At 41.1% G+C, this 16,276-nt stretch overlaps 1 protein-coding gene across 1 annotated transcript in view; it reads right to left on the minus strand.

Moving 5' to 3' along the window:
- Nucleotides 1–16,276, minus strand: part of Tmeff2 (transmembrane protein with EGF like and two follistatin like domains 2) — a 241,020-nt gene that overhangs the window by 91,300 nt on the left and 133,444 nt on the right. Inside the window, exon 5 of the mRNA XM_038315533.1 lies at nucleotides 7,435–7,531. Coding sequence (XP_038171461.1) covers nucleotides 7,435–7,531 — 97 coding nt within the window. The remainder of the gene's footprint in view (nucleotides 1–7,434; nucleotides 7,532–16,276) is intronic.

The following is a 16,276-nucleotide window of genomic DNA, read 5'->3' on the forward strand; positions in this document are numbered from 1 at the left end:
ATTTAGCCACACACAAACGTAGTTATAGTGAAGATATTCACCAACCATGAGAATTTAATATCCTTTCCAAAACCCAAAGAGATGAAAATTACACAACGTTGATGGAAAATGAGAAGAAATCCTTAACGTTTCATGTAGCATGGTCATTATGGGTGTGTTAACTGCTGGGTTTTACTGTTCCAGATGCATGAACTTTGTTTTTACATTTTGTTATGAGGCATGAGACCCTACGCTAAAGACCTGATACACAGGAGGCAAGTGTCATATATATTTGTGCATATGCACACGGACATGCTCATTGGTGTCACTGACTCCAATACTGAGAAATTTTGAGCAGAAGGAAACATCCAGATCTCTCAAATCACGGCTTCCCCTCCTGTTTGGGGGCTTTGGAGACATTTATTTTCCTTTCTGCATGAGCGACAGTTTCCTTTTCTTAAAAACATAGTGTATGAATTATTGGTGCATTGAAATTCATCGTGTACAAGTTAAAAGTCTCCATAAATCTAAATATTTAGGATAGTGTCTTAACACCAAGGAGACACATTTTTGAAACTTCTGTCTCCTCGGAGGAATATAATGAGATGCCTATTTTTATCTCCAAGACTGAGAAACCAGAAATTCCCCAAACTCTAAAAGATATCAAATGTGGGGACTTGTTCACTGTACACCAAAAGTTAGGCAATATTATATTAATAATGTTTCACTGTTATGACAATTAATAGCACGCTATCAGGATCAGTCTACAGTGAGTCTTTTTAAAACTAGTAAGAAAAATTGGAAGAGTTAAATTCATAGAAGAATCACAATCTGTGTTGAGAATTCTGCCTACTCTGTATTGTTGCTATTTACAATAACTTTGTTACAATAAAAGCTGTAAGATTGATACTATGTAGTCGAAATAAATAACGCTAACACATATAAAACACACGTGAAACGTTAGAATTCGTTACACCTGTAGTTTTCAGTGCTCCATACTAGTTTCTAGCTGTCATGTTGTAATTAAGTCTAATCACTGCGTGGAACTTGGAAAAATATCAAGAAACTCCAGAACTTGAGGAAAGGGCCCAATTCCCTTTGAACTAGGCTAGGTAGGTATTAGAGATTGGCTCATTTGAAAAGTTTTAGGGAACTTCATAAATCACAATCCTCCCCCCCTTTTTTTTTTGAGAGGATGGGGCAGCAATTGGCTTTTAAGTAGCCATCGCGTATATGAAGTGTCCCTGTTCTCAGCCTGACAGTGTCATGTGTGGGATATCTCCCCTTAAGCTCTTGGTCAGGAGTGTCCTGAAGAACCCCCCACCCCCCCTTCACGAACAATACTAGCTGTTACCTCTGCTCTTGGTTGCTGGCCAAAACTTGATGGTGAAGTACTATTGTTGAATATACTAAACTTTTTGGTCACAGGGCATAGAGAAATCAAGTTGGCAGCGACCAGGGAGTTTTCTCTATTCTGCTAGCTTTTCTAACACCAGAAGGGGCTTTGCCGGCTGCTGGGGCGGAAGCGTTGTCAACAGCTTTATCTACTTGTGAAGCGTGAGTATGGCAAGATGCACTCATAGGCAAAATAGTGGCATCCATGTTTTGGGGATGGAGCCGGTGAAAGAGTGGATAGATTCTATGGGGGAAATCCAGCTGCTTTGTGCTTAGAGTAAGGGTTTGTTTCACAGGAGGAGAAAGCGTATGACTGGTACAATAAATCCGACCACGAAATAAGTTTCTTAAAAAGCCATTTATACACACAACAAACAAAGGATTTTCTTTTTTTTTTTTTTTTTTTTTTTTTTTTTTTTTTTTTTTTTTTTTTTTTTTTTTTTTTTTTTTTTTGGTTTTTCGAGACAGGGTTTCTCTGCAGCTTTTTTAGAGCCTGTCCTGGAACTAGCTCTTGTAGACCAGGCTGGCCTCGAACTCACAGAGATCCGCCTGCCTCTGCCTCCCAAGTGCTGGGATTAAAGGCGTGCGCCACCACCGCCCGGCAACAAAGGATTTTCTAAACTGGGCCTTTGGTTTTTTTTTTTTTTTTTTCTGTTTGACTTTTCTCATTGTCGTCGTGAGTAAATTCATGTTGGAAGGCAGTCCTAATTTGGTTTTTACCACCTTAACACTTTTTAAGCTAGATAACAAAGGCAAGAATAAAAAGGAAACCCTTTCAGGAAAGACTGGAGAGTCAGGTTACAACAAAATCCTGGTTAGTAAGCATGATTTTCTTGATTCCATGTGCAACCCTATCCGACCCTTCCACCCAGGAATGTTCTGCTTGCAGCAGTGGGTCTGTTCCACTGAAACCAGGAGCAGTTTCCGAAGAAGGCATTTGCTGTGTTACTCAGAGGTGTCTTAATTTACCCACTCAGACTCACACCCCAAATGCACCCAAGTCAGCAGGAGCTAACGTCTAATTTACTTATGCGTATGGCGAACTCCAGTGCCAAGGATCATCGCTGGCCATTGCCCTGTTTCAAATATTCATGAGTCTCCATCGTCCAAAATGCATTAAGGGTGGAAGCGATGCCGGAAACACATGGTCTCGCGTTCTTTCTAGTGGCAAGGAGTCTGCTCAGATCCGAGGAGCAGGATGCTAAGGACGTCAGATTAAACTGTGAAAGCCCCACGGGAAAGGATGTGAAATTGTCCACCCTCCTCCAATCACAGGGCAGAAAACTAACAACGCTAGGCGCTCAGTCTTGTAAACAGGACGTAGGGGCTGCTCCTCTCCCGGTTCTTACCCTGCGGTCGGTTGCCGGCATTGTATATACATGCAGCGTGGTGTTTCGATACTGGAAGCATTGTGGCTGCTTTCAGAGACAGAAATGAATGGGTACTGAAAAATTAACAACATTTAAGCCAGCATAATATCGCTAATGGAGGCTGGGTGGCGTGTGGTAGGCATTACAAGCGCAGAGTCAGAACGATGAGGGGCCATCAAGCAATCCCATATAATAACTGAGTCTCTCCCGGTACATTGTCTTATCAGTGGCAGCACCTGCTCCTACACCTGTGCTCCTGTTCCTGCTCTCGTCTGACACTCTGGAAATATTCAGCACTCAGCCAGGTTCGTTCCCAGCCATTCCTGTGATCAGGCCCAGCTATCAATGTGCTCCCTAAAAAAAAACTACATTCAATCAGCTATCAACCCCAGGGCTCTGAACTACTTTTGACTGACAGGGACCCACAAAAGTTCCAGGCTAATTACTTCTAAGGACGAGTTCCCGGGGCCTGGAGTTCCTACTGACCTACTTTGGACTCACTGAGATAATTTATCAGGTAAGATAATTAAAGGAATATAAAGCGGTGTCTAAAATGAACCAAGTATCAGAAATATTTGCTGAAATCGTAAGTTCTTATTCCCACTGCTATCAGCCGGTGCTTTATTACTTTGCAATGAGCCAATTTCCTCTTATTTAGAAGCCGTTCTTTTCCTATATAAACTATATTTGCACTATATATTTGAGATTCACTTTGATATTTCAATATATAAGTTTTGATTTTTTTCAGGATAGTGGCAAAGAGAATAATAACCTTTTAATTCCTTCTGTTTTTTCTTTCTTTAACCCCTCCCATGCAGGAACACAAGAGTTTCTTTCTTCATATCAGTGATATCAATGTTTCTACTGTTCTCATCTGTCTATTTTAAAAATTCTTCCAGATTTTTTTCACTCCCTCCCCTCCCCTAGTCTTTCCTCCCCTCCTCCCCTCTCACCCAGACGCTCCAGCCCTTTCAGATAAGAGCAGACCTCCTGGGGACATCAACCAAACACCAGACAGAAGGAAAAATTACAATAAGACATCCGCATACTATCTCATAAAGGCTGAACAAGCAACGCGGTAGGAGGAAAAGGATCCCACAAGTAGGCAAAAGAGTCAGAGACAGTCCTAGTTAACACTGTTAGGAATCACACATGAACACCACGCTGCTCAGCCACAACACACAATGCAGAGGACCTAGGTCAGACCCCTACAGACTCCCCGATCTCTGGGAGCTCCCACGAGTCTCAGTTGATCCTATGGGCCATGTTCTAATGGTGTCCCTGATCCCTCTGATTCTTCCAGTCCTTTCTCCCACTCCTCCTCAGCACTGCTAGAACTGAAGTCTGTCTTCAATAAAGGACGCCTCTATTCCAGCAGCCGGCCCTCTGCAATGTGGACAGTTTATCTGGCTTGAGTTTTCTCTCTTTCTCTTCAAGTCAAATCCTCTCTTACACAGAGGTAAACACCAGAGTGGAAGACATTTTTGTAGCTAGAGTCTGGCTTTCATAATGAGCAAACTAATCGTTTACTAATTTTTGCAGTCTTGATAATTTCATAAAAAAAGAAAGAGACAGGAAAAGGCCCTCAAATGAAACCACAGTACATAGCGCTTTATCTCTCATAAGATTATAAACCATCCATTCCTGCAGCATTATAGCCTATCGACACCATCTTCTAACTATTATTTCTGACCTCTGATTTTGCTGTCTTTCCACCTTTTTCTTTTTTCTTTTGTAAGCCCTCATTTGCAGTGTGTCTTGCTTCTTAACTCTGAACCTCCTCTGACTGTGGAGATGTGATTAGCGGACTGTGCACCGACTTATGAATGCTAACACAATATTTATCTTCCTCACGGGAGATCTTCGAGGAACTCGACTCAACGCCATGGCAGAATAAAAATGTTCATGTCTTAGGCCAGGTTTAAAGAAAGATCAGGATTAATTGTGTACTTTTGTGTGTCTATTCCAGGGATAATAATGATAGCATTTGTCATTACTATTTATTTATACCTAGTTATTATTGCACATTAAGCCATGAAAAAAGAAATTTGTATGCATAAAGCTGGGTAAAGTTGACGTCAAAGGAGAACATATCACAAAATATTCTGCTGTATTCTTTATTGTTCCATAGCCCATGAGGAATTTGATGTTTGCAAAAGGACCCAGCCATAGTTTCATCCCAAATCAATAGTGTCAAAAATCCCCTCTTGTAGCGAGCATTCTGCAGAACAGTAGGTCAGATCACTCCCCAAGTGCTAACTACCTTATTTTATAGTCCCTCTCATTCCATGCCTCTTTAACTTCATTTATTGCTCTCGTCTCATGTCCTTCAGCTGTTTCCAATCTACTTCATGGGCAAAGCAAACACAATATGTTAACATACAAAGGTATTTAGGTAAATGAAAATCAATGCGCTGGTGTCAGCGTAATTCTTTCTTGCTTACCTCGGACATTTAAACTACACTCTATTCGAGCATTAGCAAGCCTCACTCTGTCTGGGAAATATAATGATGCTCTTGGCTCACTGCCCCTGCAGTCTCTAATCTTCACAGCTACGGCCACTTAGTCCCCATCTGGAGGTTCAGGCTTACTCTGAATTTGGAACTGATCTTGTCTCTAGGCTGGGTTGTACAAGATATCTTAGCCAAAAGCTAACTGATCCAGCATCCAGCCTGCCTTTGCGTTGATTTCATCTTGACCTTGAAATTGATTACTCCAGCTTAGTCTCTGTTTCTTCTGCCTCTGGTCACCGAGGGCTGGTCATCTAAGGCAGGCCCACTAAGTGAACCTGATTTTGTCACTAATAATTTTCCTGCATGATACCCAGTTCCTGAAGGTTCTGCCTTGTCCCCCTGTCTCTTTCATAACAAAGTTATTTCTAAAGCCATTTGTCATGCTGGGGCCGCATGGACAACTGCTGATTCTTTCGGAGGCCATGAGTCCAGCACAGAAATCCTTGAACTCCATTTATACCGTGAATCTCAAGTTTTGCAATATACAAGAATTAGCACTCTGCTGGCTTGGATCTTTTCCCACTGCCCACTGTAAGTATTTTCTGAGTCATCAGCTCTAACCCACAGTCCTGAGGAGTCACTGCATATACATCGCTTACAAGCTGGCAATTTCTTTCTTCTAGGCAGGGTTGCAAAGACATATGTTAATTACATCTTTGCTGGAATTATCGTGCCAACACCTTGCACCTACTTTCACCTCATACCTCAAACTCTTAAAAATTCATTTCTTCTTAGCAAAATAAAATAATCTGTGTGGCCATATTGGACAAGTATGCACAAAGGATAAAACACACAATAAGCAACCCAACATTTTAGGTAATGGTATAATGTCATTTCTTAAATTCTGTACTTGGATAGTGTTAACTGTTAGTTAAAACTGATCATTATAAACCTGAGAAATGGAAGAAGGGAAGTTATTATAAATTCTTCTGCAAGAGCAGCACACGCTCTTAGCTGCTGAGGTATCTCTCCAGCACCCCTCTATGTACATATTTTTAAAAAGGAAAACAAATATCTGCAAGAAAACTGATGGGAAATTAAAAATGCTATCAGTAATTCTTTCAGTCAGTCATTTCTCTCTAAGTAGCATTCCAATAACCACTTAAGGCGTTTCAGAAAAATAAAAAAAAAAAAAATCTAAGTCCCAATTCATTGAAATTTTGATTCAGTAAGCTTGGGGTTAAACTCACAAGTTGAGATGCTTAAAGCATCTCAAAAGAAATTCTGGGATGTCCCACATTAGGGCTCATAAATTTATCTGCATCAGGATGTCCAGGATGCTCTTAAGAATATACGCATGCGTTCTCCTCCAGATGCTTCCGTTAGTCTGTGCACCACAGATGCCCTCCTAGCTCTCCGGTCACTGATGGTGTTGATACCTGGAAAGCCTACTGATGTCTGCTATTATGAATAGATGGTTATTCTGTCTGGCTGTGTACTGATAGCGCTCACAGCTAAGTGTCCCAGTGTGCTCAGGTGGTGTCTTTGGCTTATCCAGCAGTAAGATGCATTATAAGTCCCTAGTGGTTTACTCCTGCCAAATGTATCTATTTTGTTCTTATTTAAAAAGTGTTCCTTTTTCTTTAGAGAAATTCTTTCTACCCATAGACGTTTTATCAAAATGAGCATTAATAGCTTTCAGTAAACAGTTTTCATATTGAAGCAAATAAATGGTTTTCCTGTTTTTATCAAAGATATGAAGTATACGTAAAAGAGAAAGAAAGGAGGGAGAAAGGGAGATGAAGAAAGGGAAGGAGAAAGAAAGAAAGGGGAATGGATACAGAGACCAGAGAAGGGAGATGGAAGGAGAGAAAAGAAGAAAGAAGGGAAGGGAGAAGGATATGGAGAGATTCGGAGAGAAAACTGAAGGGAGGAGAAGGGGGTGGAAGAAAGGGTGAGGATAGGAGGGGAGGGAAGAGATGGAATACCAGACTCTCTGTGACCTTTGTTTTATGCATTTTGCCAAATGACCAGACCAGGACTAATGTGCGCAGACCGTTCAGGAGGCTAAGTATTCGACACCCATTCAGAGTAATGCAGATTGCCATTGTTCAACATAGGAAAGGAAAACCTAATGGTGGTTAGATGACAGAAATGTGTTCTTTGAAAGAATAGCTACTAGATACAATAGCAATTAGTCTCGGATATCATCTTAAGAAACTGAAATGGCATCTTACCAGACGTCCTCAGCGTCTTCATCACACTCCGCACCGAACTGGCAAATGTCACAGGTGGATGTCTCCTTCTGACTGCTTTCTCCAGAGCCTTCATGGACTGTGGAACAGAAAGCACACATGAAGGGCATGCGGACAGGTGTGCACAGGGTTGAAAATCCTGGGAGAATTCTCGGACAGACCTGCTGCTTCCCGATGGGGTCCCTTGCTACTGGACTTGGCCTGCCCCTCTCATTGCTTCCCCAGCTTTAAGGCTGAATGAGCAATACTGTGGCACTCACCAGTGTGGAGTGGATGCTTCTGACTGTTTCCATGCGGCACAGCACAAACAAGAGGGCATATAGGGTTTTGAAAAGTGCTCAGCTAGTCATTAGATTCTATAAAAGCTGCTGCTTTACAAATGACTTAGAGTGGAGGAAAAATCCAGTGAATATGAAAAGTATTTTGAGTCTCCTTATTCCTAAAGTTTATATTCTTTTTTATTCAAAATATTACAATCTTAGAAATATTGGATGGATAGTCTTATTAGATACTTCCATGTCAGCCTTTGCCTGTTACATAAGAGAAAACATGTTGGTTGATTATAAATATTTAGGAAATAAGTTTAAATCTTGAAGTCTTATTTTATCTGTGTATATGTGTGTGTGTATGTGTGCTTGTGTGTTGCGGTGCCTATAGCAGGCAGAAGAGGGTATCAGATGACCTGGAACCACAGTTACAGGTGAGCCACCTGATGAGGGAGCCGGAAATTGAATTCTATCTTCCAGAAGAACAAAAAGGACTCTTAACCAATGATCCATCTCTTTAACCACAAACTCGATTTTTTTTTGCAGGTTGTCTTGAGCTATGAACATAAATTGTGTTTAAAATATTAATGTAGCTACTGGTTATCGTTGATATTGGTCTCTTGCCTTATGTATACATATGAAATTGGCAAGATGTAGGCAAATCACAAATTGGCCTCTCAAAATAAGTACAAAACAATGCAAGAGGGAAAGAAAGAGAACATTCTAGTGATTTGATGGCAAAGACTGAGCAACAGCTCTGGGCTAATAGAATACTATGTGCTCAGTGAAAACAGGTAAGTTGAAAGAGAAAGGAACTTATTGAAAAAATGAAAAGAAAACTTAATAGCCTAACTAGAGCAGAGACGATCAGCTCCCAGGGACAGAACGTATTCTCTTCAGCACTGTTCAGACAGCAAAGCATCCTTAAAGAACCCTTCATCTAGAGATGCCACGGTTTCAGCGGAAAGCGGGTGTAACGCCTCCATGGGCCTCACAAGCATTCCATAAAACATATCCGGGCAGTGCACGCTTGGCCCGTTACATCCAAACCTGTTTGAGTAGCGTTTCCCATCTCCTCGTCACTTCTTCTTGGTCTATTCATGAATTTTCTTCACATTTACAAAAATAATTATCTTTCTTGATTTTGACCGAGAAGAAAAATGATTTGGTGGACAAAGACGCAAACACAAAGGACCCAAAGTGCCTGCAGGAGAGATCTGATCCCTAGCTCTGACGGCGAGACTGAGAAAGGACTTTTTTCTCAGATCTTCAAGCTTTTCTTGCGCGTGATTATATATCCTGATGCTTTCTTTCCATTTTCCTTATGCCTAGTAGTTTTAACTTGTGTTTAAGTTATGAATCAGATGGGTCGTTTTACAGGGCAAAAGTATTGATAATATTGCTCTCAACCTCGACGTTTTAGTGAAAAGAAAAATCCCTCGGAGCTTCCGAGGAAGAAGGAATTTAGCTCTGATAAAAGGGGCAATACTTACATCAATCTATCCCACCGCCCCATAGAGCAAGACCATTAGAGTGGACCGTGGGGATGGGAGGGAAGCTGGGCCCTCACCTCGGGGGAGACTGATGGTTGAGTATTAATAAGAAATAATACTTTCTTATTATTAATGCAACACAGAAGCCGCTAATGGGAGTGGACCTTTTAGGGTTAGCCGGATTAGCAGCTCTCAGGCTACAGTTTCCCATCCCTCAGGAACATACCCCAGTGAGGGGAAGGTGCTTAATGGTGGGTGATAGCCCTCAAGGGCAGGCTCATCTCTACAGCAGCTGAGCTCCTGGCTGAGGAATCTAACCAGGAATGGGGGGGGGAGTTTGCTAACTCAGCAAGACTGACCATGGCTTCTCACCTACACTAAGCCACGCTGTACTCCAGGAAATGGAGTGTTTGGAACTTTTCTCACAAGGAGAAGTACGTCAGAATAAGATAGAGTACTGCCTTGTCACTAAATACCTGGGAAATATAATGCTGTGTGTGAAGTCATCCACAAGAAAGAAAAAAGAAAATATTTCCTTTGTTCCCCAAATATCTGTTTCCCCTTTATAACAGATCACTTCTGTTTAACTCAAATTAAATCAGCTCACTTCTGTTTAACCCCATAGGCCAAGGGCTCTTAAGTAGGGTTGTCCTCACAAATTGTGATAGATTCTGTTTGTTCATTTATTTATTTGTTTACCTTGGAGATGCTGAATTAATGGCATGCTTTGAGGCTGAAGTGTGCGCATTATAGTAGCAAACAACAAAAATAAAGCCCTAAAAAATCAGACCATTGGGTAAGAGTCCGTCTAAGAAATACCCACGTTCTGGCACAAGGTCTCTAGCACTGGAAACACACAAGGGGCATCAGGAGGTGCTGTAAAATTCAGATTCCTACATGATAGGGAGGAAGAGTGGCTTTAGATTCTGCATTTCTTACCGCCCCTGATGCTGGGGATACTGTTTCACTTTTGAGGAGAAATAACAGCAAGCACCGTGTATCATTTCAAACCAGAACACACAACCTCTTAGTGATCGGTGAAACTAAATGGGCCAGAACCAAGCTTGTTGTAGCTATGTAACAATCTCCACCAGACTGGAAAGCATCAGCGTGTCTTACTTAGCAAGAATAAGCTTTATTATATAGCGGTGATCTAGTCATACATATGTACTTGCATAGAGGCTGAAATATGAACTGTAATTCTCAATAAAGGTCACAGTCACACAAGCTTGTAGATCCCTGACTTAGCTCCTGCTACAAGCTCAGTAAATGTGCACTACATGGAACTGTTTCCTCCTTGCCTTCTTTCCTCATCACCAGAAGTGGGACGGAAAGGATACGGTGCTTAATTATTTGTATCCGTATCATGATTCTATGGGCGCAAACCTATTTACCCCAGAGTCTTGTCTTAACCATGCATTTACACTTTAACTTCTTCGCTTTAAGCTGCCATGAAGAATAATTATTTCATTTCATTTAATAGAAATAGGTTTTAACGAGAGGTTGAAAGGAATTTGCGGGGGGGGGGGAGCGGAGAGGTGTGGCTTCTGAAAACACTGATAATTTGATATCCTTTTCTAGACTAGAAACCTACGTATTCCATTTTAAAAAGTTTCGAAGTGGAGAACTATTATGAAGTGATGGGATCTACCCCCTTGTAATCTCCCTGTCCCGGTGACTTCTTCTGAAGGGTAGCAACGTTCCTTCATCCCCACTTGGTTCTGGCTCAAAACAGATGCTTACACTGGTGCTATCCATTGATGTGATGATGCTGGAGCCGACTTCTCTGCCTGCCTCACTGTCACACCTGCACTTATAATGTCCCTAACATGGGGGATGGAATGCTCAAGCAGTTTTTAAATGTCCATTTTGCTGAGAATCTAGCAGAAGCAGACACTTAGCGACATACTCAGATCTTAAGGCAATGATTCGAGATTGAAGATTGCATAGAATAGATTCCAAGGGTGGAATAGGAGCAGGTGGGGATGGGAACGGGAAGGATCAGGTAGAGGAATGACAGACAGAAGGAGAGAGTACTGGGAGGGACAACTAGAACTTAGGGGGCAATTCGGGGGCAATGTGGAAACCTAGTAAAGTCGAAACTCCCTGGAATCAATGATGATGATTCTAGTGAAGACTTCCTGTAATGGGGGAAGTGGAGCCCGAACTGGCCATCTTCTGTAACCAGGCAAGTCTTCTAGTGGTAGGACTGGGACATCAACTCAGTCACAAAACCTTAGACCTACAATTTGTCGTGACTGCAAGATGTGTTCGGGTAAAGGTATCTCAGAACTTGTGGGAGTGGCCAAGCAACGTCTGGTTCAACTTAAGGGCCATGCTACTTGACAAAGAGCCTTACCCTGACACTGCCTGGAGGGCCAGGAACCACAAACTCGAGAGCCTAAAGACCTAGGAAAAAGGTCAATGAAATAATTCCTAATGGTATTCTGCTATACCCATAGACTGGAGCTGAACCCCACTGTCATCAGAGAGGCTTCATCCAGCAACTGATGGGAGCAGACGCAGAAACCCACAATCAACAGCAGGTGGTGCTCGGGGAACCATGAGGTAGATGAAGAGGATGGATTGTAGCAACCAGAAGGGTTGAGAACACCAGGAGAACACAGCAAACAGAAGCAACTAAGCAGGGCTCATAGGGGCTCACAGAGACTGAGTGGCAATCAAGGGGCCTGTGTGGTTCTGAATATGTTCTCTGCGTGTATGTTATAGTTGTGTAGCTTTACGTTCTTGTGGGACTCCTGACAGTGAGAGTTGTGGTTGTCTCTGACTCTTTTGCCTGACCTTTGGATCCTTTTTCTCCTAATGGGTTGCTTTGTCCAGCCTTGATATGAGGGTTTGTGCTTAGTCTTACTGTATCTTTTCGTCCCTGCCGTGTTCAGTTGATGTCCCTCTGAGGGCTGCTCTTTTCTAAAGAGAAGCTGAGGATGAGTGGTTTAGGGGAGAAGTGAAGTGGAAAGAGTAGAGGGGGGAAAACTGTGGTTAGGATGGAATATATAAAAGTAGAATTTTAAAAAGCCTGCATATGGAGACATAGAAAGGCATCTACTATCTTAGTAAGTTCTTACTGAGTCTCTTAGGCTCCTTCCCTTGCGCCCACATTTCCTGCCACCACCCTGTCTGCAGGTGGGCAGGTGGGGCATCCGCTCCCTGTCACCACAGTCTACACATTAGCTGTTCGGGAATGCCATATTCATGAAATCAGACAACATGCCATCTTTGGGTTGATCTGGCAATCATAATTTTGAGAGTCAGGTAGTTGGAGTGTGTCAGGAGTACTGATTAAGCATCCTTGGATTCTTAACAGTCCTTTAAAGACATTGCCACAGTTTGTCTATCCATCCTCCTGCTAAAGGAGAGCTGGGAATTTGGAGTCATCAGCTGGAAACTTATTGGGCAGGAGTGCAGCTCTGGAGCTCAGGGGTAACAACATGATTAGCATTCATGTGGGTATGAATTTTACGTACACATACACACACTGTGGGATGTTGGGAAGAAGACAGAACAGGAGAGAGGAAAAAGATTTAAAAAAATCAAATTTTCATATGTATTGAATAAAGCACCTGAGAATAGTTTGGCTGTTATGTATGCTTATGTTTCTGCATGCTTACGTGTGGGAATGCAGGAGTGCATGTACAATGGCTGCCTATGCGCATGGTCAAAGATCCTGAGGTGTTTGTTTCTTGTCTTCTGCCTTTAGCCAGGGCTTCCTTTTTGCTGGTTTTTCTACTGTTTGGTCCAGACTTTCCAGGCTGTGAGCAGCCAGGCCTCCTCTCTCTCATCTCCCACAGGAGCCCCATGATGACAGAGAATTGTGATTTTACTCGGGTTCTGGGTAATCAAACCCAGGTCGTCATTCTTGCCCAGCAAGCAGGTTTTATTTACTGAGCATCTCCCTGGCCAGACAAACATTCCTATAAAATTTTTTTTTTGCATGCATATGTTTTTGCATACATATGTTCCTAATCAAACTCCTCACAGTACCAGGTTTACTGACACAGGGTAAAGTCTACTGTGGCTGATGGTATTCACTTTTATTCTCAAATTTGTGGATGTCCTCATATATTTTGGATATGAACTTTTGTTCGGTTACTAATCTTGTACCTCCCGAGAGGTGTTTTCTTCTGGAGAGCACAAGTGTTTATTTAGATGAATGTTTTCCTTTTATGACTTTTTTTTTTTTTGGTTTTTCGAGACAGGGCTTCTCTGCAGCTTTAGAGCCAAAGTCCTCTACTCAAAGCTTATGCCAGTCTCTGCGTTTATGTTTTTCCATTTAGCACAGGTCTGTGATCTACCTCCAATTAGGTTTTGTGTTTCTTGCGAACACTGAGAATCCTTTTACCCCAAGTGTGAGTTTTCTCTTGATCTGTAAATGTGACAAAATGCATTAATTTTCACATGTTAAACCAACATCATAATCTTGGGGGTGGGGGGGGAATCGAGCTGTTTTGGTAACTTTTAATGTTACTGGGTTTCATTTACTATCACGTTCAGCAACTTCTGTACCTGTTGCGCTTGGCTGTAGCTCTAATTTCCTTTTATTGCCACCGCAAACTTGCTCTAGGGAGCACTCATAGTGGACACCGTGAGAGGATGGGTGTGTGGAGAGAGGACACCCAAGTGTCTTTATTCCCCAGGACCCATGTGCTGGGGTGACTTCTTCTAGTGCAAGTTTGACCCTTTTGTACATGCTGATATTGACTTTTCCCTCTTTGACTGGCTTCTACTCTTATTTTTATTAATTCCCTTGGTGGTACACTTTGGCTGTAATTCATTATTTTTCAAGTGTATTAACACCTTATTTTCTAATAAAGGCACTGCAATCTAATGACTTCCTCAGAAAGGTTGCATTAACTGCACCCCAAACATTTTTATATGTATGTAGTTCGCTAGAAAATATACAGTTATGTATCCATTGAAGTTTCTTCTCTAACCCATGGTTTTACTTAGTATTTTCTTTCCTAACTTCTAAATATTTAAGCACTTTGAAAGATTTCTGGCTTCTATTTTCTATTTGTTAATTCAGTAATTAATTTTGTCACGGGTAGAGACATGGTTTAATCTTTTGAAATTCATTCAATACTGTTTTATGGCTCAAGATACAGTTTATGCGGAAGCTTAGAAATTACAAGTCATTTCTTAGAAAACACGTTGCTCTTGTGGGGACTAATGTTTTGTTGATGCTCATGACAGCGCTGCTCACTGGCTGGAAATGTCATGTTTTGGGTTTCTATTCTATCTGCTCCTGAGAAAAGAGCTCGGAAACCTATACTGGTGATGGTAAAGGTCGCTTCTGGGTCTTTGGCTTTGTCGGCACTGTCTCCTTTGGGACGTGGCAACAGATGCCAATCATGAGTGACTTGGTTCTTATATTACCAACACTAGATTCCTCTTGCTTTGTTTCACATCCAATCTCTTTGTTTCCATTTGTCTAAAGGTCTTTCTTAAAAACCATTGCTTTAAACATTTTATAAAACTTATTAAAAGGTATTTCTTATAACCAACATGTATTTAGGTCATTTCTTCAAAATCAGTTTGAGTAATTTTGTATAAACCCGAGGGTGCTGCCATTTATTCCAACCTAATGACTCATCTATTTGGCTAAGTAACCAAGCTGATGTGTGGTTCATATTTTCCATCACAGTGCTATGCCTCTTTTTATTTTATGCTTTAATATTTTTATTGATTGATTGATAATTGATAATTTTATAATATTTATTTTATCTTATCTAATTATTCTTGGGAGAGAGGCTGAATTTCCTTATGTTATTAACTTGGTGGTTACTCTGAGGTGACAATATGCTTTTTTTAAATAATCATGATATATTCCTTTATTTTAGCAATCATAAAAATGTATTTCTGACAATTTTCTCCTGATCTTTACATTGTTTTGATCATATATTTTATTATACCATATATTTTATATATATACCATATATTTTATTTATACCATGATAGAATTATGAATATGCAGAAATTTAATGTCCATCTTACTCTTTGTTAATTGGACAAGCAAAAAAAGGATTTCAGTACTAAAGCTCTATAGATTATGGTTAATCGTTTGACTTCTGACCTAGACCTGCCCGAACTCTTGAAGATTTGCTACAGTGTACATTCTGTATGGAAAACACACCTGGAAAATCGCGCCTAGAGCAGCCTGCACCGTTTGTCCCCATTATTGCTTTCTCATTTCATAATGAAAGGATTTAGATGCTCCATGCCACAGCTGTCTGACCTGTGCTCTGTGATGCCACGCTTCGCCTTCTGACATGACCCGGCATTGAAATGTCAGCGCAACTGAGGGAACGCGGCATAAAGCTGTGAAAAAGCCATCATTTGTATTTGTATTTTCTAGATCTTTCTGTTGATATGAGACACATTGTACAATATGCGCTGTTCTTCAACCAGTCTCAGAATGAGGAGCCACAGCTTACCATAACTCTAGAAGGAAGAAGTATACCACAGGCACTGTACACTTCCTAGATTCCGAAGCCATTTGTTATTGTAGCTTTACCTATGTAAAACAGACTAATCAATCACAGTCCAGCGTTATTAATACATTCCAAAGAAGCCAGCTTTTCCACATCTCAGATTTTACTTGTTTTCCTTATCTGTACAACTCTAGACTGTCTTTCTTTTCCTCCAAATCTTTTATCATTTCTCTTCATTGCCAGCATATGTTCTGCAAGGGTTAAAAGATGTCTCCTCTGTTGCATGTTTATTTTCTTCCAAGATAATAATAACTTTGACAGTCGGAGTGTGGCTTCCATTTTTTTCTTCCAAGCAGTTTTCGGTCATCATTTTGACCCACATGTACAGTGTGTCATTTACATTAAAAATAACACCAACACTAAAAATAACATAAATATATCCAAATTGCAACCTTCTGAGTCTGAAATAAAGAAAACAACCCTTTAGCTATCGGGTGGTATCAAGAAAATAGAGGAGAAAAGAATTCCAGATTGAATATGTGGGCCGTAGTTACCAGGATAAGCACACTCATACTATTATGAAGATGAGAAAAAGATAGAACTTTAGATGCATTAT

This window comes from Arvicola amphibius, chromosome 18 (assembly GCF_903992535.2).
Source record: "Arvicola amphibius chromosome 18, mArvAmp1.2, whole genome shotgun sequence".
NCBI lineage: Eukaryota > Metazoa > Chordata > Mammalia > Rodentia > Cricetidae > Arvicola > Arvicola amphibius.